Source organism: Trichosurus vulpecula, chromosome 1 (genome assembly GCF_011100635.1).
Source record: "Trichosurus vulpecula isolate mTriVul1 chromosome 1, mTriVul1.pri, whole genome shotgun sequence".
NCBI classification, from domain to species: domain Eukaryota; kingdom Metazoa; phylum Chordata; class Mammalia; order Diprotodontia; family Phalangeridae; genus Trichosurus; species Trichosurus vulpecula.
In genome coordinates, this window is record NC_050573.1 from 364,134,433 (window position 1) to 364,160,119 (window position 25,687).

Genomic DNA, 25,687 nt, shown 5'->3' on the forward strand with positions numbered 1-25,687 from the left:
TGTGCCTGCTGCAGGATACTCTTGTATTTTAGATAGGGCAAATTTCAGGAAAGAAAGTGCAAAATGGTCTGGCATTTTGATATTAGTGCCATGTTTATTCGTGTCTTGTCGTCATAGCATGTTCCTGATAGACCCTAACTTTTTTCTGCTTATAAGTAATGACTTTAATGTCTTTTAGATTTCATTGTCTGTAAGTTATGCTTACATCCTTAAGGGAACCAGAATAAGTTATTAGAGCTTTGCAAATGCTTGTGACTGCTGCATTCTATTATTTTTCTCTTCCATTGGGGGCCTACAGCTTCTGCTGCTGAGCAGCAGTGGAGTTTAAACCTCCAGGGCCCATTAGATTTAACTTGTTTACCACATTGATATCTATATGTTAAATGACAAGAGAGTTCAGGTTATTGAATAATTTAAAATTCAGCTCTAATTGGTGTCATATGACCTAGAAAAGGCCATGGATGACGCCAGGAGCATGCTGTGAATTTCTTATAAATAATTCATAAATTAGATCATTCATTTGCCTGGATGTCTTGCTAAATGCAGAAGTTTATAAGTAATAACTGATGATATAACACCTGTAAGTATTTAGTTCATATGCTGGAAGGTAATCTACCTTGATGATCTTCTAGCAAAATCTGCCAGTATATGAGAGTTAATTGCACTAGGGAGAATGCACAACATTTATTTGGGATGGGACTTTGGCAAACCATATCATGCAGCTGTTGCATTAGGAATTCTTCGTCAGTTTGACAACTAGTCTGTGTGTGCCCCATGTTAAAAATGCAGCTCATCATTCCTTTGCCCTTATTTCACATGAACTCCAAATGCTCTGGGAAATGGAAGTGACCTGCCCTGTTCACCAATAGTTTAGTTTTTGAAATATTTATCTAGGTCTTGAACTACTGATTCCTCCATAAAATAAAGGGCAGAAGGGGGAAAAATTGAAGTCACAAGGATTGTGGTGTTCATTTTTATAATGCTCACAGTGACAACACAGGGAATGTTAATAGTTAGGTTGGCAAAATTAGGAAAGTAGCATCTATCACTAAACAAACTAGGGCTATTCAAACCTGTTTCAGAAGACAAGCAAGTAGTATTTATGGATATTCAGTCATCCTCACAGTTGACACTTTAAATAAGTATTGTAGATAGCTACTAGCCCAGTAATCCAAGGCAAGTAACAACTTAGATCAGCTAGTAATGACTTCTGATATGTTCATTGCATTGCCTGCAGTTCTTCTGCAGTGCTTGGTAAAAAGCAAAATTGAGACGAGCTGGTAGGGTTTTATTACTTATTTACTGATGGCATTGCACCAAAAATATGAAGCTTAGAATGTGGTTGGGAGCAGAATATCCTTTCAAAATGAAAAAATGCAGGGTTACCATAGGGACAGTCTGTGTATTTTTTTAACTCAGTATTCTATTGGAGATTTGTTTGAAAGCAGTGATTTTAAGGTTTTGTTGTTGCCAGTAGTTTTCATAGATTAATTTTAGAGTTAAAAGGGAGTTCTGTGGCCACCTAGTGCAGCCTCCATCTGAGTAAGAGCCTTGATTACCACCTACTGACAAGTGGTCCTCTGGACTTTGCTCAGAAACCTCTGTTGGGAAGGAATCTTCTATATTCCTAAGCAGTCTCTCCTCCTTGTAGATGGCTCGACTTTTTAACTTCTCCATATATCACACCTAAGCCTTCCTCTCTATAGTGTGTGACCATTGTGCCTAATCATCCTCTTGGCCTTGGCACACAAGTCTAATTCCTCTACCACAAATTAAAAAATATATATGTATGTGTGCATATACACACACACACATATATATATATATACATATGTACCCACATATATTACATACACACATACATATACCACAAGTAGCCCTTCAAATATCTAAATACAGCTCTCACCCCCTTAGCACCTGTCCCCCTCCCCACCAAGGAATTTCTTCTCGTTTAGCAAGTGTTTATTAACACCACACTAGGTGTTGGGGATCCAAAGAAAAAGGAAATATTCCCTGTCCTCAAGGACCTCACATTCTATCCATGTAGACAACATCTATATGTATAAGGAAATCCAAAATAAGTACCAAATAAATACCAGGTATTTTTGTGGGGAGAGGCACTGGAAGCAAGGGGACTCAGAAAATTCTGATTTAGGAGGTAGCACTTGCATCCTCAGTTTCTTCAATCGATCCTCTTGACATGATCTTGAAGTACTTTACCATCACGATTGCCCTCATCTTCACAATCTCAGTTTTATCAATCTCCTTCTTAAATATGACACCCAGAACTGAACAGGGTCTTACCAGATCAGCAGAATCCTTCCCCATTCCAATCCATCTGCTACACATTTGCCAAAGTGATTTTTCTTAAAGTGGGCAGTCTGACCACACTACTCCCTGAACTCAGTAAACTTCAGTGACTCACTATTGCTTTCAGAATAAAGTATAAAATCCTGTTTGGCATCTAAAGCCCTTCACAACCTGACCCCAAACTACCTTTCCAGTCTTATTGAACATTACACTTCATGAACACTGCGGCCCCAGCCATCCTGTTCTTCTCATACATAGGACCCCATTGTGTCTCAGCCTTTGTGCTAGATACTCCTAGGCCTGGAATTTACTCCATTTTCACTCCTGCCTCTTACAATCCCTAATTGCTTCAAGGGTCAGCTAAAGCACCACCTTTGACCTGAAGCCTTTTATGATCCACACCTTCCCTCCTCTCCACCCCATCCAGCCCCAGGTGGGCCCGGGCCTTCCCCTCAAGATTATCTTGCATCCATTCTGTGTCTACACCTATAAACATGTACATGTTGTCTCCCAGGGCTGGATAGTAAACCCTTTAAAGGCAGGATCTGTTTCACTTTCTGTCCCCAGCATCTAATGTAATAGGCGCTTAGTAAATGCTTATTAATTATTACCTCCCTTATCCTAGATGTTGTGCCTCTCTTAATGCAATATAGGATCACAATAGTTCCCTTCCCCCCACCCCCATCATATTATATAGCTTACTTATATTTAACTTTCAGTCCATTAGTACACTGAGATCTTTCACAAATGAAATGTTGAGTGTCCTTCCCCTACACCATCTTGTATTGATACAATTAATTCTCTTAGCTCAGGTGTAAAATTTTGCATTTTTACATTTCGTCTTGCTAGTTTTGGCCCACTGTAATAATTAATTTGAGATCTTTTTGGGAAATTGATTGGAAATTGATTCTACCATCCAAGATACTAACTATTTCTCCTAGCTTTATGTCATGAAGGGAAAAAAAGCTTTTTTAAAATATAAATTAAATCTACAGGTTAAATGACACCTATGCTTTTTCCCAAGTCACACTGATAAAAAATGTAAAACAGTATGAAGCCAAGCATAGACTCAGAGGAAACTTCATCAGAGATCTTTTTCCAAGCTGTTACCAAAACATTAATAATTGTTTTTGGGGCCTGGCCATTCAAACAATGTTAAATTCACCTGATTGCACTGTTGTTGGGCTCACTTCTCTTTATCTTATCCATCAAATTAGCAAAGGGGATTTGTTAAGTGATTTACTAAAATCTAGGTAAACATTGGCCTTGATCTACCAATCTATTACTCAATAAATACTCAATAAATACTCAAGTGCATCTGTGATTTCATCAGTATGACTCTTTTTCTTCAACAATGCATATTCAAACCCTTCCCTGCTTACCTATCCCTTGTAACTCTTGTCTTTGGCCTCCCATAAGTTCAATATAGACAGTCCATCCAATTTAGTAGGAACTTTCCTCACTTTATCTTGACGTTGGGAAAATACCAATGGACCACACTTTCACCACATTACCAATTCATCTTTTTTGCTTATGTATTTCTGTTGTAGCTTCCTTTTCTTTAAATCTCTTTCATAATTTCTCATTTGTAGTGTGTTGCAGCCTGCCCATACTCACCATTGGCCTGTCCATTACCCTCTTCACTTTCAGTTCTATAAAGACTGTACTGTTTTATGACTCATAGTACAACAAAGTGGTAGAATATTGATATTAAAAAGGTGGACTCTTGTTTCATGGAGATGTTTGTGATCATACTTTGCAATCTCCGTGAAGTAATCTGGATTTATTCCTCCTGTCAAATATGTACATACATATACATGCATACACAGACACATAGATGTGGGAGCCCTATAGATTTATCCACCTAGTTACATATTATAGTCTAGGTAAGTGGCTCTCAGTGTGGTCCAGGGACTCCTGTGGGTCCCCTAAGGCCATTTCAGGGAGTCCGCAGAGTCAAAACTATTTTCATAATAATACTAAGATCTTAATTTCTAATTAGATAGTTAGGTGGCATAATATATAGAACATAGGACCTGGAGACAGGAAAGCCCAAGTTTAAATGTCACTTCACCTCTGTTCACCTACTTTCCTCATCTGTAAAATGGTGATAATAATGGCAGCTACGTCTCAGATTGTTTTAAGGATCAAATGAAGTATTAACTGTAAAGCACTTAGCAGAGTGTTTGGCACATAGTTACAGCTATTGTCATTATTATAGTAAACATTGGTTTATATAATCCACATGAACAAAAGGTCTTTGAGGGGTCTTCAGTAATTTTTCCGAGTGTGAAGAGATCCTAAGACCATGATTTTTGAGAACCGCTGGCCTATACAATAGACATTCTTCATCTCCTTTGTTTTTCCTTTGTGGATAGTTAGGTCATACTCTTTTGATTGGTTTTGGATCTCACCTAAGAGGCCTTACAGTGTTTCTTGCTTAGATGCAATCAGCACAATGTTAGATGCAAACAGGGACATTTGGAGGACCTTACCATCTGATGGGAATCCAGCTTTGACTTGAATTCTACACGGCATCTCCTCTATGACAGTGGTAGTCACCTTCGACAAGTAGCATGCCTCTCCCTATTCTAGGCTTCACTTAACATTCATGATTAGGGAGTAGTTAAATAAGGTTGTCTGAATTGTTATAATTTTCATAGCATTTTGTATAATTTTGAAATATCTATGAACAGTACCTAGTTTTGTTCTTCAGAATCAAATGCTTTTTTTTAAACAATCAACAAACAGCAAATACAGTGGAATCTTTTATTCTTTACATCTTACATTGTGTTTTTTTATGGTAAAGTTGTGGTATACTGTGGAATATCACTTATGAAAACCTGCCTCTTCCAATACCCTCCAATACCTTCATCAATCATATTCTGAGTATATATTGTTTTATGGGGCAATCACGTTCTTTTTGTTTGCCCCTTTGGGGGTACTGAAAAATTCTGAAAATTTTCCTGCATTTTGAAAATTTTTTTAAATTTTCAGATTTCTTGAACATTAATGCTATCTATGTATGATGCCCTCACAACTGTTATGGTTCTAGCACAGACCTCTTCTAGGTGCACTTGGTTTATTCCAGCTTTATTTCTCCTTCTTTGTTCTGTTTGGTGCTGTTTCTACTTTCTGTATATGAGCATTCACCACTGTTTTGTTACAGTGTTAAAATTGTGATGTCTCCACTATACTTGATAGTGAAAAAAAGTTTGTATTATAATAACAGTGAGCTAGGTGATGCTGTAGATAGAGTGCTGGGCCTAGAGTCAGGAAGACTCACCTTCCTGAGTTCAAATCTGGCTTCAGACCCTTCCTAGCTGTGTGACCCTGGGCAAGTCACTGAATCCTATTGTATGTAAGGTGAATTTTAGTGTAAGTAAGGTAGATTTTAGTGTGTGTAAAGTGGAGTTTTGTTATTATTTCTTAGAGTTCAGTTTCCCAGGATCTATGGCCATAACAACCTCAGTTTCCCAGGTACTAGATAAGAGTTCCCAGGCCCATGGTTCAAAACATCTCTACCATGCTTGTGCAGCATTATATAAGGATAAATAATATAAACATGTGTGCTGAAACTGTAAACATTCACTGCAACTGAACAGTGAGATGTAGGGATGAGGTGATGTAAATTTGTGAGGCTGTTGCTGGCAATATGTCTTCTTTGTCTGATACCCTATAAAAAAGGTGGTCAGTGGTCAGTGAGTTGGGGAACCTTTATGGTTGAATGCACAAGCTGGGATGCTGTGTGCCTTGATCGGCCCCCATCAAAGATCAGGAGGGGGGAAATCTGTGTTTGCCTCAGCTGACCCCCATTGAGGCTTGAGGGGATATAGGGGAACCCTTTAGGGTTGAATGTCTTGACTGGCCCCATCAAGACATAGGGGTAGTTGCCCCCCGTTTCTCGCCGGCCCCTGCAAGAAGGGTGATTAGGGAATACTGTAGGAGTTTGTAGTACTTCCATTATCAGTAATACTGTTAGAGAAAACTAGACTAGAATAAAGCTTATTATTAACTCCTTTCAAGCTGTCTTTCCTGTCTGACCAAATCAAGAGCAAACCTGTTAGAGGTTGGAGTCAAAACCTCCAGTGCCTCCTGTGTATTATCTAACACCTATTTGCCTCAGTTTCCTCATCTATAAAATGATCTGGAGAAATGGCAAAATACTCCACTATCTTTGCCAAGAAAACCCCAAGTCAGCTCACATAGAGTTGGACATGACTGAAAAATGACTGAACAAAACTATGTTCCAGGCACTGTGCTAACTACTCACTTTTTTATCTGATTTCTATCTTCTTCCCAGCATTATCCTTAAATGTTCCAAGGATACTGTTGCTAAGTTGAGTCTGTCACTGAGCTCCATTGCTTCTTTCTGATTTATGCGGTAGTACTGCTTATAATCTTCCATACTTTTCCATAAGATTCTAGAAACATGTTTCTATTCCGTAAACTACTTTTACCCTTGGCTGTCGTATCTTTCTGTGAGTAAGTCAAGTGTTTGCTAACTAAGGTGATTTGGGGCTTTTTTGGTTCCCTTGTTATAGTGACTGATTTACATTGGTTAAACTTATATGTGAAATTATTTTAACTTACCTCAAACACCACCTCCTACATTAAACCTTCCCATATCCCTCCAGATCTCTTCCCTCCCAAAAATATCTTGTATTTATTTTGTATAAATTCTGTATGTTCATGTCTTATTCAATGGAATGTGAACTCCTTGAGGGCAGAGACAATTTAATTTTTGTGTTTGTATTCCAAGCACCTAGCCTTGCCTGGTACATAGTAGATATTTAATAAATGTTTATTGATTGTTGTCCATGTCCTTTCCTTCATCCGTATCCCATTTTTCATCATCAATATCTCATTTGAATAGATTAAGTTGGAGTTGTTTTTATTTCATGCTTTGCATTACTTAGATTCTTGCTCTAGTAAGTCAGTTTGAGTATACACAGACAACTAATTCTCAAATGACTTCCACAATAGTAATGGATTCATTTTTTTAAAAAATATGAACATTTACATTTTTAAAGATGTGATTCAATACCAACCACATCCAACACCTTCCAATTCCTTCCTCACAAGAAAGTGTTCAGGATGTATAGTAATGAGGTTCTACTCTAAAAGGCTTGATCTTTTTTATTTCTTATTTCTGGTTCATATTTTCCAACACATTTTTGCCACCACCAGCGCATTCCTCCCTTAACGTTGAAGTCACCAAGAATTGATTTAATTTGGAAGGTCTTATAAAGTTCCTGATAGATTTTTGTACCTCTTCATCTTCTGCAACAGATGTTATGCATAAACTTCAATTATTTTAATAATGGTCTTTTTTGCTAATACTTACAAGCACTGTAACATAACATGACCAAATATCCCATACAAAGATATTTCTTGTTGCCTTTGATTTCATCGTAAAACCAACTCCACCAATTCCTTTATCTGACTCTGTGAGCCTATTCTTCTCTTTATCTGCACTTTTTATCTTCTGGTTTCCTATTTAGTAAGAACGTCAATATAATGTAATTCTGCTTTTCAGCATAGTTATATATTCTATTATCTCATATCCCTTCTATATCTTCCAGTTCATATACTTGAGAACCCAGAGTACTATCCACACAAGAGTTGTCAAATTCAGGACCCTGGTGGCCTGAACCAGATTAAAGTGTAATTGGGAAATATTTACCAAAATAAATAAAAATTCAGTGCAACAAAGTTTGTTAATTTGTGGTTTTCAAAGTCAATATGGGGCAGCAGTGACCATTTCTATTCAAGTTTGACATCATTTTTTTCTACTGTGATATGGCAAAGGAATATGACTTTGTCAAATAACCCTGATAGAATAGGAAATGAGTCACTGTGATTTGTTCTGACCAAAAGAATTCACCACCCAATGGCAAACTTGTGGTGATGTCCATTTCTGAAATAATAGATGTATAGTCTTGTTTTTTCTTTATTAGAAGGAAAGGTTCTATTAGGTGTGAGGTTGGGAGCATGGTGAGGTATCTAACTGGTATAGAAAGCAAAAGGCATCACCAAACTTTTAAACTCAAATTATCATTAATAATAAATTCAGTATTAGAAATCTACAAAGTAGACTAATTAAAGAATTGCAAAGTAGATGATATATGAGAAGCAACAGTCTTGTTCTGGTAGCTTAACCTGAATATGTCTTCCTTACTAATGCTGAAGAGAATCATTTAACTATCCTGGAGTATGGGCAGTTTGATTTCACCCCTTTCCCACTGTGAAATTAAGGACCCTAGTTTGAGTTTGCTTGCTTGTTTGTTTGTTTTTCCAATTTTCACCAAGGATTTGCTGTGTAACCTTGAGAAAATCCTTAACCATTCTTTTCTCCATGTCCTCTGTAAAAAAATGGGGCTATTGATATTACCTGGCTTATTGGGGAGTTGTAAAAATGAGGGAGATGATATCTACAAAGGCCTTTGAGCATATTAGGTAGGTAACAGGTACATTATAGAGGCAAAGGAGCAGTGAATGAAAAGTTAGTCCATGTGGAAGAGTATTCAGGAACTTGCGTATATCATTGATTAAGGATTGACCCTTTTTCCCCCTTTTTATTAATGTACCAAAAATCAATGCAAAATACACACTTTTTAAAAATCAAGTAAAATAATAATAATCAATATTACTGTCAGTGGTAACAGCATTAGAATGTGAATGCTATATTTTATGCATTTGAATATCTAATCTCTGTGCAGTTTCTTGTGTTATCTTTATGAGGAAAGAATTCATCATATGAAGCTGTCTTTCAATACATTTTAAGTCAGTATTTTCTCAGGCTTGCAAATGGCTTGGCATTGAGTCACTAGAGATTAGAAATATCTTTTTGGAGAAAAGCATAATAAGATGTAAGGTTTAGCTTTTTAAAATCTCATAGGAGTCAATATATTCCCAACTAAAAAAGTCAAGGTCAAGAATTTACCGAGATCTGTTTTGATGTACATTCAGGTGATCCTTTATTTCTTTACTTTTGAGAGAAAGTCTGGCCTTAGAACTCTGAATCTTGCCTCTTTCAGTATTTTGAGAAAATCCCAATTTTTCACATCACCTCTTCACATCTGGAGAGACCATACTATAAGAAAGGCTCTCTTGAAATGACCTGGGGACTGCATGCATATAAATGAGAACATTACTTATCTGTAAGGAATCTTTTCAGAATTATTGTACCACATGAATGAACAGACACATTACTCCTAAATCCAGTGGGGTCCTCAGATAGTAGTGGGGCTTTGGTGGCAGCACCAGTGGCCTTGATTTCAGGGTTGGCAGTAAAAAGACTTTATTGTTCTCCATTTTTCCTTTCTCATCTTCAGTCCTTTAAAAAATATTTTTAATTACTTAAGTATCTTTTGGTTTCTTTGTTAGTGTTCTGTGTCTGATAAAATCATATTAACTCCATATGCCTAAAGCAGCAGTTTAGGTTTTGTTTTGTTAGTTTAAGCCTTAGTTAAGGGAAGTTATATCTTTAAATACCATATAGAAAGCATGGAACAGCTCCAGAGAGGAACGCACATCTGTTTCATCAGGGCCATTTGTGGTTTCCATGTGTCCCAGAGGCAATATCTGTCTTAAACTCCTCTAATAAAATAACCTAATTCCTTATGCTTAGAATACAATACTATGAGCTTACTTAAATCCTCTTCTCCTTTCCTTTCTTTTTCTCTTCTACTTCCCAGTCCTTCCTAAATGTGATCACGAATGTCACTCTGTTTTCTCCATAGTCACCATGACCCTCCTGTCATTTTAGAGTAGCATTTATTGGGTAGGGGAAAGAGCAATGGACTTAGAATCAAAAGTTCTGGCTTTGATTCCTAGATTGCCATTTACCAGCTGAATGACCTCAGATAAATCTGTGAAGTTTTCTGAGCCTTGGTTTCCTCATCAGTAAATGGGAATAATAATATTTGAATTACCATTTAAAATGTTAACATATTTTTATATATTTCTTCTCCTTCACCACTAAACTTCTTGAAAAACTTATCTGTCTTGACATTTTCCTCTTCTTTACAACTTGCTCTATTCTCAGCTCCTTGCAATTAGTGTTTGATAGCCACTTCTCTCCCAAAGGACACATAATCATGAGATCCTATGGCTGTGTTTCAGTTCCCATTTCCCCTGACCTCTCTATATTTTTTGTCATTGTTTGGCTCTCCCATCCTAATTCTGTCCCAATTAATAGACCCCCAATGGCAAACTTATCTGAGGACATGGACAAGAATTGCACAGGATAGGCAGGCATGGAAGGCTGGTAATTTGCACTACTGGACAAAGTACACACATATGGATCATGGATCCATGGAGTATCTGAGTATCACCTCTTCATCCTGAATATGTTTTCCCCCACCTTATTCTCCTGTTTCTCTTCTTACCACTCTAACCATGCCTTCTTTATGCTTCACTGACTCCTTATCTTCCCAATTCCTTAATGTGGAATTTCTAAAGGATTTGGCCATGCTCCTCTTGTCTTCTCTCCTTATACTCTGTCTCTTGGCATTTCATTCATGGCCAAGTTTTCAAATACCTCCACTTCTACACAGGTCATCTTCAGGTCATTCCACCTGCATCTCAAACTCAACATGGCCATGAGTTTATCTTCCTTTTAACCCTGTATCTCCTTTTGATTTAGGATCATAGCTCTAGAGTGGGAAGGAATCTCAGAGGTCAGCTAATCCCAAGCATTTCTGAACAAGAATCCTCTCTATAACTTACCCTTCAGGTATCATATTGCTTGAAGAACTTTAATGATGGGGAATCTACTACCTCTTGAGGTAACCCATAGCACTTCTGAACAGCTCTAACTATTAGGCAGTTTTTTCCTTACATAAACCCTAAATCTACTCTCTGGAATGTCTGTTTGTTGTCTCTAACTTTGTGTAATGGATTGAAGCAAAAAAAATCTAATATATTTTCCACGTAAGAGCCCTTTGAATACTTGACACATAGCATGTTCTCCCTGAGTCCTCTCTTCCCCAGGCTAACTGTCCTCGAGGTTCTTTCAAGTGATCCTCACATGACCTGATCTTGAGGACTTTGGTCATCTATCCACTCTCCTCCAGACATAGTTGAATGTTCCAATGACATTCCTACAATGTGGTACCCGGAACTTGAATACAACACTCCAGATGCTGACAGGATAAAGAACAGTGGTGTTGTCATTTCCTTAGTTATAAAACATTATGTTTCTGTTAATAAAGCCCAGTTTTTTGCCTGCTATATCATACTGTTGACTTGTTGAACTGGCCTACTAAAATGCTGAGACCTTTTTCAGACATCCTCCATCTTGTTATTAAGTTTATTTTTAATCTGAGTTTAAGATTTTATATTTGTCCCTTCTAAATTTCATCTGATTGGTTTGCCTAAGTGTTCTAGCCTGTTAGGATTTTTTGGAGCCTTAAGCTGTCCCTTGATAGAAAATAAGCTCCTTGAGGACACAGACTGTCATTTTTGTTGTTTCCTTTTGTCATTGTCTTTGTCCAATAGCTAATAAAGTATCTGGCACATAGGTGTTTACCATGTAGTCATTTATTAATTGGCCCAGTAAATTAGCTATACCTCTTAGCTTGTCTTTGTCCAATAGATAGCTGACACAGTACCTGGCACTTGAGCATATACTTATTGATTGGCTCAGTGAATTAGCTATACCTCTTAGCTTTGCATCACCTGCAGATTTGATAAGCATGCCAAATCTGCCTTTATCCAAGTCATTTACAAAAGTATAGAACAGCATATGACTAAGGACAGATCTCTGGGACCTTTCATTACTTTTCTCCAAACTGACATTGAACCATTAGTCACTGTTCTCTGAGTCTAATCATCTACTCTAGAATCTACCTAACTATAGCATGTAAGCAAAATCTCAATTTTTCCCATGAGAGATCCTTTTATAATAGATTTTGTCCAATGCTTTACTGAAATCTAGACATTATATAATTTACTTTCATATCCTCAAACAGAAACACCTGTCTTTAATTTGAGAAATAGTTTAATCAGCCTTTTTTTGTGGAGGTGGGAAGGCACAGTAAAAAAAGAAATAAAGTTCATTTGATAAAACACTGAATGATCATATACAGCAAAAACAAGACATTATGTCTCTAGAATGACCTATTTTGATTTGATTTGGTTTATTTTTAAAAGTTAAGCATTGAAACTCATTTGATCCTCTAAAGATACTATTAGGTAAATTGACATTTCTTTCTTCATGATTTCATACTTGTAGTGTGATGTGTGCCTAGGAAACTGTACTCCTATTGAAAGCCCCCAAACATCAACCACCAGTACTATTGTATGTACTTTGATCAAATGAGCTCCCTTGAATAGTTGTTTGTGAATTGGTTTTATTTATAAGAAACAAGCATTAAGTACCCAACCATTCACTGAGAAATCACTACAATCCTTCTGTAGGCTAGATTAAAATGATAGATAAATATTTTTTAATTCCCTAGGCTATCATAAAAAAGGAAAAATAATTTCATTTTGTCACAGCATGGCAGAGTGATGAAAACATATGTCTTTATTACATTTAGGATAGACTCTGTTGTGTGCACCCAATCAATGACTTAACCATCTGTTCATCACTGGAAGGATCCTACATTTGCAATGAAATTCAAGCAATATTTATTAAGTACCTACTAGGTGCAAAGCACTTATGGAGACACAAATAAATGAAACATGTTCCCTTCCCTCAAGGAGCTGACAAGTAGAGGAGAGAAGATATCTGGATCATTAATTATAATAAGAATAGACTATAATGTGTACACAAAATAGGTTTGTTGCAAGTGTTCTGAATGAGATTAGTCAAGGCCAGGGGAAGAGGGGATGTGTTAGGAATGGTTTCATGGAGGAAGTGGCTATGTACAATAGGGTTCAACATTTGGATACTGATGTATCAAAGGGAGAAAGGCAAGGGAGGACAGTATTCAAGACAGAGGGAACTATGTAAACAAAGTCACAGAGATAAAAACACATGGGATATGTTCAAGAAATAGTGAGGTGTCTAGTCCAACGGGAGAAGAATTCTATGAAAGTGCAAAAGTCGAGAGTCTATAGGCTGAGCTAATATAATAAAAATGACAATTTTACCTAAATTAATTTACTTATTCAGTGCCATACCAATCAAACTACCAAAAATTATTTTATAGAGCTAGAAAAAATAATAAAATTAATTTGAAGAACAAAAGGTCCAGAATATTAAGGGAATTAATGAAAAGAAATACAAGGGAAGGTGGTTTAGCTGTACCACATCTAAAAATGTATTATAAAGCAGCAGTCATCAAAACTACTTGGTACTGGCCAGGAAATAGAGTGGTGAATCAGTGGAATAGGTTAGGTACACAAGATACAGTAGTCAATGACCATAGTAATTTACTGTTTGATAAACCCAAAGACTCCAGATTCTGGGGTAAGAACTCACTATTTGACAAAAACTGCTGGGAAAACTGATAAACGGTGTGGCAGAAGCTAAGCATAGACCAACATCTTACACCATTTACCAATATAAAATAGGTACATGATTTAGACATAAAGGATGAAACTATAAGCAAATTAGGAGACCAAGGAATAGTTTACCTGTCAGATCTTTGGAGAAGAGAAGAATTTATGATCAAAAAGAGATAGAGAACATTATAAAATGCAAAATAGATAATTTTGATTACAGTACATTAAAAAGTTTTTGCATAAGGCCAATGCAGCCAAGATTAGAAAGTAAGCAGAAAGCTGGGAAACAATTTTTGCAGCCAGTGTCTCTCATAAAGGCCTTATTTCTAAAATATATAGAGAACTGAGTCAAATCTATAAGAATACAAGTCTTTCCACAGTTGATAAACGGTCAAAGGATATGAACAGGCAGTTTTTGGATGAAGAATTTAAAAATATAGTCATATGAAAAATGCTTTAAATCACTATTGATTAGAGAAATGCAAATTAAAACCACTCTGAGGTGCCACCTCACACCTATCAGATTGGGTAACATGACAAAACAGAAAAATGATAAATGTTGGAGAAAGATGTGGGAAAACTGGAACACTGGTGCATTGGTGGTAGAGTTATGAACTGATCTAACCATTCTGGAGAACAATTTGGAACTATGCCCAAAGGACTGTTAAACTGTGCATACCCTTTGATCCAGCCATACCACTATAACTTGTTCAGCTATTCCCCTGTTTATGAACACCTCATCATTTTCTAATTCTTTGCCACCATGAAAAGAGCTGTTATAATATGTTTGTATAGATGGATCCTTTGCCTTGTTCTTTGATCTCTTTGATGTCATCTAACTTCTTGATGATACCCAAGGAGAAGGGAACTCATCAGAGGGGAGCTTTCAAGGCAATTCCACGTTTGGACTTCTTTGATTATTAATAGGACATCAAGCCTAAATTCACTTCTTTGCAACATCTCCTTCCCTACCCCCACCCGCAATTATTCTTAGTTCTGCTTTCTTGTCCAAACAGAATAACTATACTCCTTCTTCCATATGATAACCCATCAAATAATTATTCATTATCTTCAAATCCTGTGTCCCTCATGAATCTTCATTTCTCCAGGTCAAACATTCCTTTTTCCTCCAGCAGGTCTGACCATGTCAGTTCCTTGCCAAAGAATCTTCTATGATGCCTTGCTGCCTCTAGGATAAACTATAAATTCCTCAGCATATCATTTATAGCTCTTGACAGTCTGTCTCCAGCCTGCATTTCCAGAATTAATCCATATTACACTTCCTCGTACACTTTACTTTAGCCTAATTAACCTACTTGCTGTGTCAGATTTCCCAAAGTGTACGTTTCATTTCCCTCTTGGGAAGGTTATTTTGCAAAGGTTATCTTGCCATGTGTTCAGTGCATTCCCTCTTCCTCTTCACCTCTTAGAATCCCTAGCCTCCTTCAAGGTTCAACAGAGGTGCAGCCTCGGAGAGGAAAGCCTTTTCTGATCCGTGTAGTTGTTAGAGCTTTATCCATAGTGAAATTGTTTTGTATTTCCATACCCATTTACAGATTGTATTCACCCAGTAGAATGCAAGATCCTTGAAAGCTGTTAACTGTTGTCCTTGTTGTTTTGTTTTATCCTTGTGTCGTTAGCCCTAGGACAGTGCATTTCACATAGTACCCACTTAATAAATGATTCTTGATTTGAATGGGATGGAATTGAATAATTGACTCTTGGAAAGGTGTTTTCTGGTAAAGTGATCATGGTAGGAGCCACACTACAAGAGGTTAAAGAGTGTGTGACAAGGACATAAAGGTATGAGGTACAGACAGAGCTTTTTACATCCTAGGCAAGATTTGAACGTTTTAATCCCTGTTTATTACTGTATGCCTGAGGCTTTGAGCCTTGACTCTAAGCATGTGATTTGACATAATGCAAATAAGTATGTAACCATGTAGAGTGGAATTTTCTAGTATTAAAACATGTACATTTTTTGAAAGAATACTAAAGATTGTCCCTCATGCTTTCTAATCATAATTTTAGAGATAGAAGGACCTTAAAAGTCATTCAGATACCCCAGTTGTCTCAAAAGCTGAAACTGAGAAAGAAGAAACAAGTTGCCCCAGGCCACATAAGAAGGAAGGGCCAGAGCCAGAATTTGAATTCACTTTTATTTTTTACTCCATATCTGGTCCCCTTTCCATTTTACCACCTTACTCCTCCTCTTGTCTCTCTGTATAATTACCCTTTCAAGACATTTGTCAGTGAAAAGGAAGGGAGAGATGGGCCAGAAGCTCAAGCTATTGTGGGAGTAATTGAAGATTGTTATAGTTCCTGTTGTTTATAATAAGGGTGACATGTAAGATGAAGGAAGAAGAACAATGGATATGGAGTGATTAAAATAATGAGAGAAATGAAGATTGATTTAATAAGGTTCTAGAAAAAGTTGAGGATCAGGATGAAATCAAGGGTCCTAGTAGAAGGATTAACTCTTGTAAGAAGAAAATGTACCTCTTCTTCAGTGAAGAAAGAGGATGACAGGTTAAGTGGAGACAGAAGTTTTAAGGGATGAGGAGGAGTTGTTTCTAGATTAAATAAGGAAAAATGGCAACAGGAAAAGAAAAAGAATTAATAAAAAAGCTGATGTAAGGACAGGCCTAGAGGAATAGAAAAGAGTTAGCATAGGAGAAAAAGCTTTGAAATATTCTTTAGTTATTCCTTTTTGTTGAAGTCTGTTTAATGTTTTCCTCTTATTTTCCTGCCATTACATTCCTAGGACAGGATTAAAAGCAGGAAATTGACTTACAACTCTTCTTTAAAAACACTTTTGTCCCTTTCCATGTGTATAGGTTAAGTTGAGGGGAAGTTTACATGCGGTAGAGGTCTACAGTTAGGGAAATCTGACTAACACCAGGTAGATGATACCTTTTCCAAATTATATATACCTGGTCAAACAAAACTTAAACTGAGAGTTTAAGAAAACTGTTTTACATTCATCTTTTTTCCTATTATATTATATGACTGTGTCTACATTCATGAGAAATAATAAATAATTCTTTGTATTACCATTAGCATTGGCATTAAATCAAATGTATTTTTGCCTGAGGACTAAGCCAAGGTGTATTTTCTTTCTGAAACATCTTCAATAGGCCCAATGTTCTGAGGGTACAAGGAGGCATTTATCTGTTGAAACAAGTCAGCCTAAGCTCACTCTTCCTAGGGTGAGGAAGAATGTTCCCTGATGGACTCAAGGCTTTGATGTCCCTAACAGAAGAGCCATAAAGAGAGTGCGATGCAAGTTCCCTTTCTATTGGCCCAACAGGTTTAAATCATAGCTGCTTGTGTTCTGCCTAAATTTTATAAGAATATAATAACTTGCCCAGCTTAATTGAAAAATCACTTCCATTTATGGCTGAATTTAAACTTGTTTTGTATTTAAATGATAGCTTTCGGCAAAGAACCCTATTTTATGGAAAGAGGCCATTTTTATCTGTGTTCTACAAAGATATTTTGAAAATTTCTCATCAAATTTTCAGCGTTAAATAATATCCCACTCAGTGCAAGATGAAATGGTTTACATCAAATCTCATGCTGTGTAATGGCCAATCTAAAGGTATTTATAGCAGGTGAATGGATTTCTTGGTTCCGTATTGAAAATTAAGCATTTTAAGACATTAATATTTAATGTTTCTTCCACTCTCCAAGTTGATTTTTATATAACCTTAGACTATTCACAACTCCAATGATACTGTTTATATTAAAGTTGCTGTCTGCAAATTCTTGTCTTATTTTTATCATCATTGGTGAGAAATACTGAAATGCATGTTGCTCAGTAAGCTTTGTGGCCCTGACTATGGAATGTATCTTCTCAGGTATATGAATGCCATCATCATGAGTCAGAAGACTGATTCAAAGCAGCTTTGATGGAGCAGATTGTTTCATTACTTTCTAGAGAAAAAAATTACTTTGTTAGATCTTTAATTGGAACACAATCTTTTATTTCCTTTCAGGTGCCCATTAGGAAGGATTCTCCCAGTTCTCCACAACAGGAACAGAATGGTCCCTATAGGAACCTCACAAGTTCACAAACCTATCAAAACAAGAATGAGTCTAAATTTGCAAACCAGAGCTCAGCTTTGGAAAAAAATTTGCAATTCAGGAATTATTCTCCCAGGATAGCTGCCCTTCATCTTCCCCAGGATGGTCTGAATAGGGAACAAACAGAGGCAAGAATATGTAACCACAGGTCCCCAGGAACAAAGCTGATGGGCTCAATTCCAACAGAGAGAGCCTCACCAGATGAAATGAGACTTCAGGAATTTTCACACTCCCAGCCTTACCTGCGTGGTCATTGCTGTGTTCACAGTCATCCTGAAAATGAAGATCATGTACATGGGAACCATCAGGCAAGAATGGCCAGACGGCATCCCAGGATGCATCATCAGGAATCATGCAATTATTGTGAGCTTTCCCGGACACCAATGCCATGTGCGCCAGTGACATTGGAGCTCGAGGAAATGGATAACAAAAAGCAGATGTCGGTAGAGAGGAGGAATCAGCTTCTTCTGCAGAAAATGGAGCTCGAGATTGAAAAGGAGCGCCTGCAGCATCTGCTAGCCCAACAGGAAACAAAACTTCAGGCGAAACAGCAGCAGCTCCACCAGTCCCGGCTGGATTATAGTCGGTGAGTCCTGTTGTCAAAGTTATTCTTCTCATTCTGTTCTTCTCACTAGTCCCTGTACACTGAAGAATATGTGGCAGGATAAATCTGTTCCTGTAACAATTGTGTAGACAAGTAACTCCCTTGAGGAGCTGGCATTGTTGGACCTGCATGATGACTGTTACTACTGAGTAAACTCCCATCCTCTTTAGAAGATTTTAAAGGTTATCTTGCCTTCTTCAGTACTTGCTTAAATTAATCAGCTGCCTAGCCGCACAGTGTAACTCTTGGTAGACACTAATACTGTCTGATACTTAGGAAATGATGCTGTTATAGCAGAAGAGCCTTTGCTGTTTGGAGCCACAAAGCAATACAATACAATAAAGCATTTATTAAGCACCTACTTTATTCAGACCACTGCACTAGGGGCTGGAGTAGATACAATGTATGAGCAAGATGAGCCTTTGAGGAGCTTATGGTCTAGGTGGAAGATTAGATACCAATTCAATGTAGCTGAAATATATGATATTCTATGAAAAGTTTATTGGAGAGTTAGAAAAAAAGTGCAATGTAAGGTTTGAGTGGTAGAATTTTTAAGAACCAGGGGGATCAGGATGGATTTCTGAAGGGTCTTTGACATTTGATCTGGATTTTAAAGGATGGGTAAGAATTTAACAGATGAAGAAAAAGCATACCAGACAAAGAGAATAACCTGAGTCAAGGCATAGAATTGAAAGTGTGGTTGAGAATATGGAGCCAGGAGTGGAATAGAGAATATATTGCTTGGAAGAAACAAAGAATATAAGGTTATAAGTAGAAGCTTGTGATTCAGGAAGAGTATTTACATTCAGGAAGAAATATAAGAATATATAATATAATTCTTAATAATTTATATAATTACAATATATAATTTTTATATATAATCTATATATAATTATAATAATTTAATAATAAAATAATTAATATAATTAATAATATCTAAATATAAGAAATATATAAATAAATTTAAAAATGAAGAAATATAAAACTATGTCCTGTAGAATACTTTGTAAAAACTTCATAAAGTTGGATTTACCTAGTCATAAGATACATCCAATTATTCAATGAAATTTGTCAATATCTTCCACATTCAGACTCCACTCTGTTTGTTACTATCCCTGCTTTAACAAGCTCCCTGCCAAGGAAACCTTTTTGGAATTTTTTTTTCCTCTGGTCTTCATTAAGGATATGACTTTCAATCCCACTTCAGATATTCATTTCATGTTCAGATGCACTTTTTTAAAAAAAAACTGTGCTGTTTTCTTAAGTGGGGCAGCTAGGTGATGCAGTGGATAGAGCACTGGGCTAGGAATCAGGAAGACTGAGTTAAAATCTGGCCTCAGGTACTTCCTAACTGTGTATGACCCTGGGCAAATCAGTTAACCCTGTTTGCCACAGTTTCTTCATCTGTAAAATGAGCTAAAGAAGGAAGTGGTCAACCATTCCTGCATCTTTGCCAGGAAAACCCCAAATGGGTCATGAAGAGTCAGATTCGACTGAAAAACCACTAAATAACAATAATAATTTTCTTAAGTGTTAATTATCCTTACACTAATGGCTTTTGACCAGCATTTTAAGATTCTCTTTCTATACCTCAACTCCCAAAGTATTTGGTTTCCCAAAAGTTGATTTTTTAACCCAAATCTAAACATTTACAATTTCTCTATTAAATAAATTTCATCTCATTAGAGTTGACTTTTTGAGATCTTTTTAGAATATTACTTTGTCATACAGTATATTAGCTATCCTTCCCAGCTTTGGGTCTACTGAAAATTTGTTAAGAAAACTACCTCTGCTTTTGCCCAAGGCATTAGTGAAAATACTAAACAGCATGAGGGTGTTTAAACAGCCAAAAGTTCCATTGGGCACACTACTAGAGAACTCCTTCCAAGCTAGTATTGAGCAATTAATTTTTTGCATCTGTCCATTTAGGAAGTTCAAATTGCCGGTCCTTTCCATGAGAATAACATGATAGACTTTGACAAACGCTTTGCTAAAACCTATGTAAATAATATCACCAGCATTTTCCCCATTTCCTTGTCTAAAAAGGATATAAAATTAGTCTGACATTTCATCTTCTGGATGAATCTTGTTGATTTTTTGTTATCACTACTTCCTATTTTTGTATGATCAATAACTGTCCTTTTAATAATGATAATAATTATGTAATAAGTTTGTGTTTAATAATAAAATAATCAGCTCTTTTGCAAATCAACTTTTGTAACTGGTCTGTTTAGTCTGATATTTCCATGTGGCGCTAGATTAAATCTACATTTCCCATCTCTCATTATACTCTATCCCTAAAGGCCTGCATTCCTATATTTTAAACTATAATTTAGACATCTAAATGGTATTCTCAGACACTATCTTCTTAAACAGATGGTTACTTCCTGAATCTACCTTTTTCTTCTGAAGCCTCAGTCTTCAATTGGACCACAGTGATAAAAATAGCACGTGTGGTATTTCATTTCTTGTCCAGGACTTCATTATTCTTGACTGTGTTTTTTCAGTTGCTTCCAGCAGTGCCGTTGGTCCCTGTATTAATCACCAGGAGTCATGGTAGTTTTTAGATTTAACAAGTTTTGAGAGACTTTCCATGTTATAACCATGTTATATGAGGTTCATGCCCAACGACCTTCCTATTTGTGCCAGATCAACAAATGGCTTCTTTGGTACCCCTTACCAAGAAATTGACAACCATTGTTGATAGTCTTTTCTTCCTCTTACCATTCAATCATTAATTCAGTGATTTTTCTTCTGATGAAACCTGTAGATTTGTGTCATTTCTTTGAACACAAGAAGCTGATTTTTCCTTAAAGGGTCCAGCTACATCCTCTACGAGAAGTCTCATATCTATTGTATGACTTTAAATGTTCAGAGGTCTTTCTCTCCTTCCTTTTTTTTGGTCATATTCTTCTACCTTCCAGCCTCCTGACACAGTTAGGATTCCTATATTTCTCTTCTATTTTTCTTTTTTGATTTCTTTTTAAAGCACTTCTTTCATTCTTTTCAAGAAGATTTCCTTTTACCCAATAACTGATAAGTAGAGATATTCTTTGATCCCTTTCACCTTCTCCCCCTTGACTCAGTACATTTATAGCTATTACTAGTCACTGATGGAAATAAAGCATTGTCTACTCTATTCAGGTCATTGCAAAAATCCCACTGCTCTTCATATTTGATGAAAGCAAAACCTCAGTCCTCATAAGAGGCAGCTTAGAGGCAGTTCAGTGGAAAGAGTGCTGGGCCTGGAGTTGGGAAGAGCTGAGTGACCTTGGACAAGGCACTTAACCTCTATTTGCCTTAGTTTCCCATCTGTAAGATGGGTATAATAATAGCATCTATCTCCCTGTGTCGTAAGAATCAAATGAAATATTTGTAAAGCCCTTAGCAGTGCATATAGTGGGTGCTAGAGAAATGCTGTGATTAGTCTTATCATTAAAACAATTGTTTTCCTTGTTGGTAATTCATAGGACCAAAGAGATCATAGATTTGGTTAGAAGAGATGTTAGAAGTCATTAAACCAGTCTCTTTATTTCACAGGTGAGGAAGCAAAGGCTCAGAGAATTTTAAGTGTTTTTCCCAAGGTCGCAGGGCAGTGAGTAGTGGATTCAGGATTGGAACCAGACCGTCTGCTTCCCAATCCAACACTGTTTCCACTGGATTCTGTTGTTCTCATAGACAAATCTTTTGGTAAAAATGTGAGGCAATTACTCATTATGAACAGAAGATAAAGTATGCCCAAACTAGAGGGAGCAGCCACAGAGATCTCAAGGGGACACAGGTGCCCATTATTTCCCATGCTTATTTTTGAGCATGAGGACATAGTCTTACTAATGTTGCTCAAGTGTTGGTGGGACAGTGGATAGAGCACAGAATTTGGAGTCAGAATTCTTTTCCTACTTCAGAAACCTGCTAGTTGTGACCCTGGAAAAGTCGCTTAACCTCTTGTTTACCTCAGTTTCCTCATCTATAAAATGGAGATAATAATAATACCTATCTCACAGGATTATTGTGAGGGTCAAATGAATTAACATGTATAAAATACTTGGCAAATCTTAAAGTGCTGTATGTAAATTATTGTTATTATTATCATTATTATTAGAGATTGACCTGCAAATAGGAAACATGAGTAAAGAATTAGAATTTGTGGTGAGGGTAAACCTAGTGCTTCAGTCTGATGGTTGTTCAATGAGAGCAATTCTTTCCCTTTACGGGGCCAAGTGAAAAAGTGACCAAGTCATGGAGTTATAGAGCAACTATGGAGCTAAGGCTCTTGCTGGACATGGGTATTTGTGTGGTAGAAGCTGGGAACAGGACTCCCTCAGCCATTGCCCTGAGTAGCCATCCTCCTGGCACTTTGTTGTCTAGAGCCAAGCAGGGGACAGGGTATGTATGCAGTGTCACAACAGCACCCCGAGGCATCAGCTGCTGCAAGGCTCCTGAGTAAATTTTCACCTGTTTATGTCATGATTCCCACCTTTTCTCATTATGACCTTAGCCTATTCAGCTGCATTTTATTGACAATTAGTAGATTCCTGCCAAAGTTTTCAGTGTCAATGAAATTTGCTCAGTGTTGTCCAGGAGAGTGTCTCAAGCATGCAGTTAGCATCCACTCCATCCCTTTTCCTCAATACCTAACATATAATAGATCAGACTCCAGATTCTGCCTGAGACGTGTACTAAATTTTTGACCCTGAAGAAGTCACTTACTTTCTCTCAGCCTCAGTTTCCTTATCTATAAAACAAGTATAATAATAGCACTTACTTCACAAAGTTGTTGGATCAAATGAAATAATATCTATGAAATACTTGGGAAACCTAAAAGTACTATATAAATGTTAAGTATTTTTTATTATTAACTATCTTCTCCTCTTCCTTCTAAGGCATTTCTGATATTTTCTTCCTTATTGTTGCTAACATAAACCACAGCACTCTGTGTCTATGAAGCCTTGAGTTTCTAGAGACTAGACTTTATGTCCTCTGAGATTATTCATAGTTCAGTTTTTCAGGGATGTTCCCCCATGCCCTTTTCTTGGACATAAAGGCCAGCATTGTGTGTGCGTGCGTGTGTGTGTGTGTGTGCGCGCGTGCACGCGCATGTGAATCTATGATATATTTTGTATCTAATGTGATAGAGATTAATTTATCTAACATGATAGAGATTAATTTCTTATAACCCAGAATCAGAGTATAACCTTCTAAGAGTTTCTAACTCCTCAGTATCCACAGGTTTAGGAACTCACTATATCCATCTTTCCAGGTTAAAAAGCCAGGCTGGTTTTAATTCAAGAGATACTGCCATTGATGAAGCACTCGGTAAAACCCAAGAACCAAATATTTCATTGAATGGAATTGGCACAGGAGTAAGGTAATCCCAGGAGGATGCAGGAATGCTCCCTTCACTCCATCTATCTCATTAACCAAGAATTTTGTTTTTGCTTTCCCCCCAAAATCATTGTTTTTATTTGCTTGCATGTTCTCTTTTACTGTGCATTTCATAAATTGGCATCGATTTATTTTTAAACCAACCCACTAATAGTTTGGAGTCCTTTTCTACTGCTAAGAAAGATTCCCAGTCATATATGCTTTTACTATGTAGAAAATGTCTTAATAACACATCAAGTAGTTGAATATCATTATTTTTCTCTTGGACTTCAAAAAGCTAAGTCTACTTTTTTATGGATCTGCAGTCTTATATAAAAGAACCCACTTCTCAGTTCCCAAGAGGAAAGATTGTATAGTATTACCTATGTGATGAATCTTTAGTTTGGCTGCAGAGCCATTACTTATGAGGAACTCTTAAGAGAGGAATGTTAGCAGGAAGCCCTTTCTCACATCAGCTGATAAAAGCCCAGATATTCTAGACGAGAAATGTTTACAGTAATAAAGCTGAGGTTATCAAAAAGGGGCAGTTAATAAGTGATTTGAACATTTGAGATATAGTTATCAAATATACATGCATATAAAAATGTTTGGGCACGTGCCTGTTGTCCAAAGGTGCTACTACTGTTACTTGACACTGGCCAAGAAGTGATATGTATGAACACTGTTCCATGAGACAGTAGAGCCTTTAAGGCTGAAGATCTTTGTTCTTTCTATTCTCCTCTTGTGCTTTGAAATTGACAACGTCACTTCTGTCAGACTGACCATTTTTTAGCTGCTATGCTATAGATAAATGGAATCACTTTCTTTTCTTACCTCTCAAAGCTTGATGACCCTTTCTTTATCTGAGCCAGATAAACAAGTAAGACCTTGGACAATACCAGACAAGTCTGCAACACATGGAATTGCCCAAAAAGATTTAGGTGTGTCTGCTGAATATTTATGCCCCTAAGCCAAATAAGGTAAAATTGTATACAGGTTTCAAATTCCTGACAGATTAAGATGCAAAGTTGTTGTTGTTGTTGTTTAATATGCCCTGGATAGACCATGATGCTTTTTCAAAGTTAATCTGCATCATAGCAGTTTAAGACACTCTGTCAGGTACTTCCAAAGTCTGGCAGACAACCATTGGGAAATGTGTTTCCCATCTTCTGTCTTCTTTTCACTAAGGCTACTCATTCAAGGCTGCTTAAATTATTTAATCTAATGTAAGTCTAGAAAAGGTGAAGGTGACAAGTCCATTTGTCTCCTTTATACAGTTGGCTGTAGAAATGGTGTTGTCTTAGATATCCCAGAGAGAGCTACAGATGGGACAAAAGGGAATACTGTACAGCCCTAAACAGTCTGAATCTTTTATTAAAGAACTTGGTAGAATTGTTTAAATACCAAGTGCTGGTGGTTTTGGAAAATACAATCAAGAATTGTTGTGGAAATGACCCTCTTTTTACCTTCCAAGCTGTTTGAGTTTGCCAGAGGAACTCCCAAGATGAAACTTAATTTTAAACTGAATTTTGTTTATCTGGAAATTTAAATTATCTTAGTATTAAAAAATACTCAGTGTATTTAAAATATTAAACTTACTCAAGTGAGGCATTAAGAATTTGGAACTAAAATAAATGATATAATCAGGAACTGAAAACATATTTTTTTATAATTAACAGCTCATTTTGAGTTAATTATATACAATTACCAAAATCTAATTGCAATTTATTCTCTATTATCTGTGGGAAGAATCACAGGCTAGGGAGCTTGCATCGCTGGCTTCCTGCATAAATGCTATAGAATGAGAACAAATACTACACAAGCGCTTAATGACAAACAGGAGCAAATAGAAGGGCACAGCTGGGC

General features: G+C 36.8%; 1 protein-coding gene across 1 annotated transcript in view; it reads left to right on the forward strand.

The window, feature by feature from the left end:
* Positions 1-25,687, forward strand: part of LOC118846702 (protein hinderin-like) — a 291,103-nt gene that overhangs the window by 134,294 nt on the left and 131,122 nt on the right. The window contains exons 2-3 of the mRNA XM_036755471.1: positions 17,766-18,439; positions 23,718-23,825. Of these exons, the coding sequence (XP_036611366.1) occupies positions 18,021-18,439; positions 23,718-23,825 (527 nt within the window). The 5' untranslated portion in view covers positions 17,766-18,020. The remainder of the gene's footprint in view (positions 1-17,765; positions 18,440-23,717; positions 23,826-25,687) is intronic.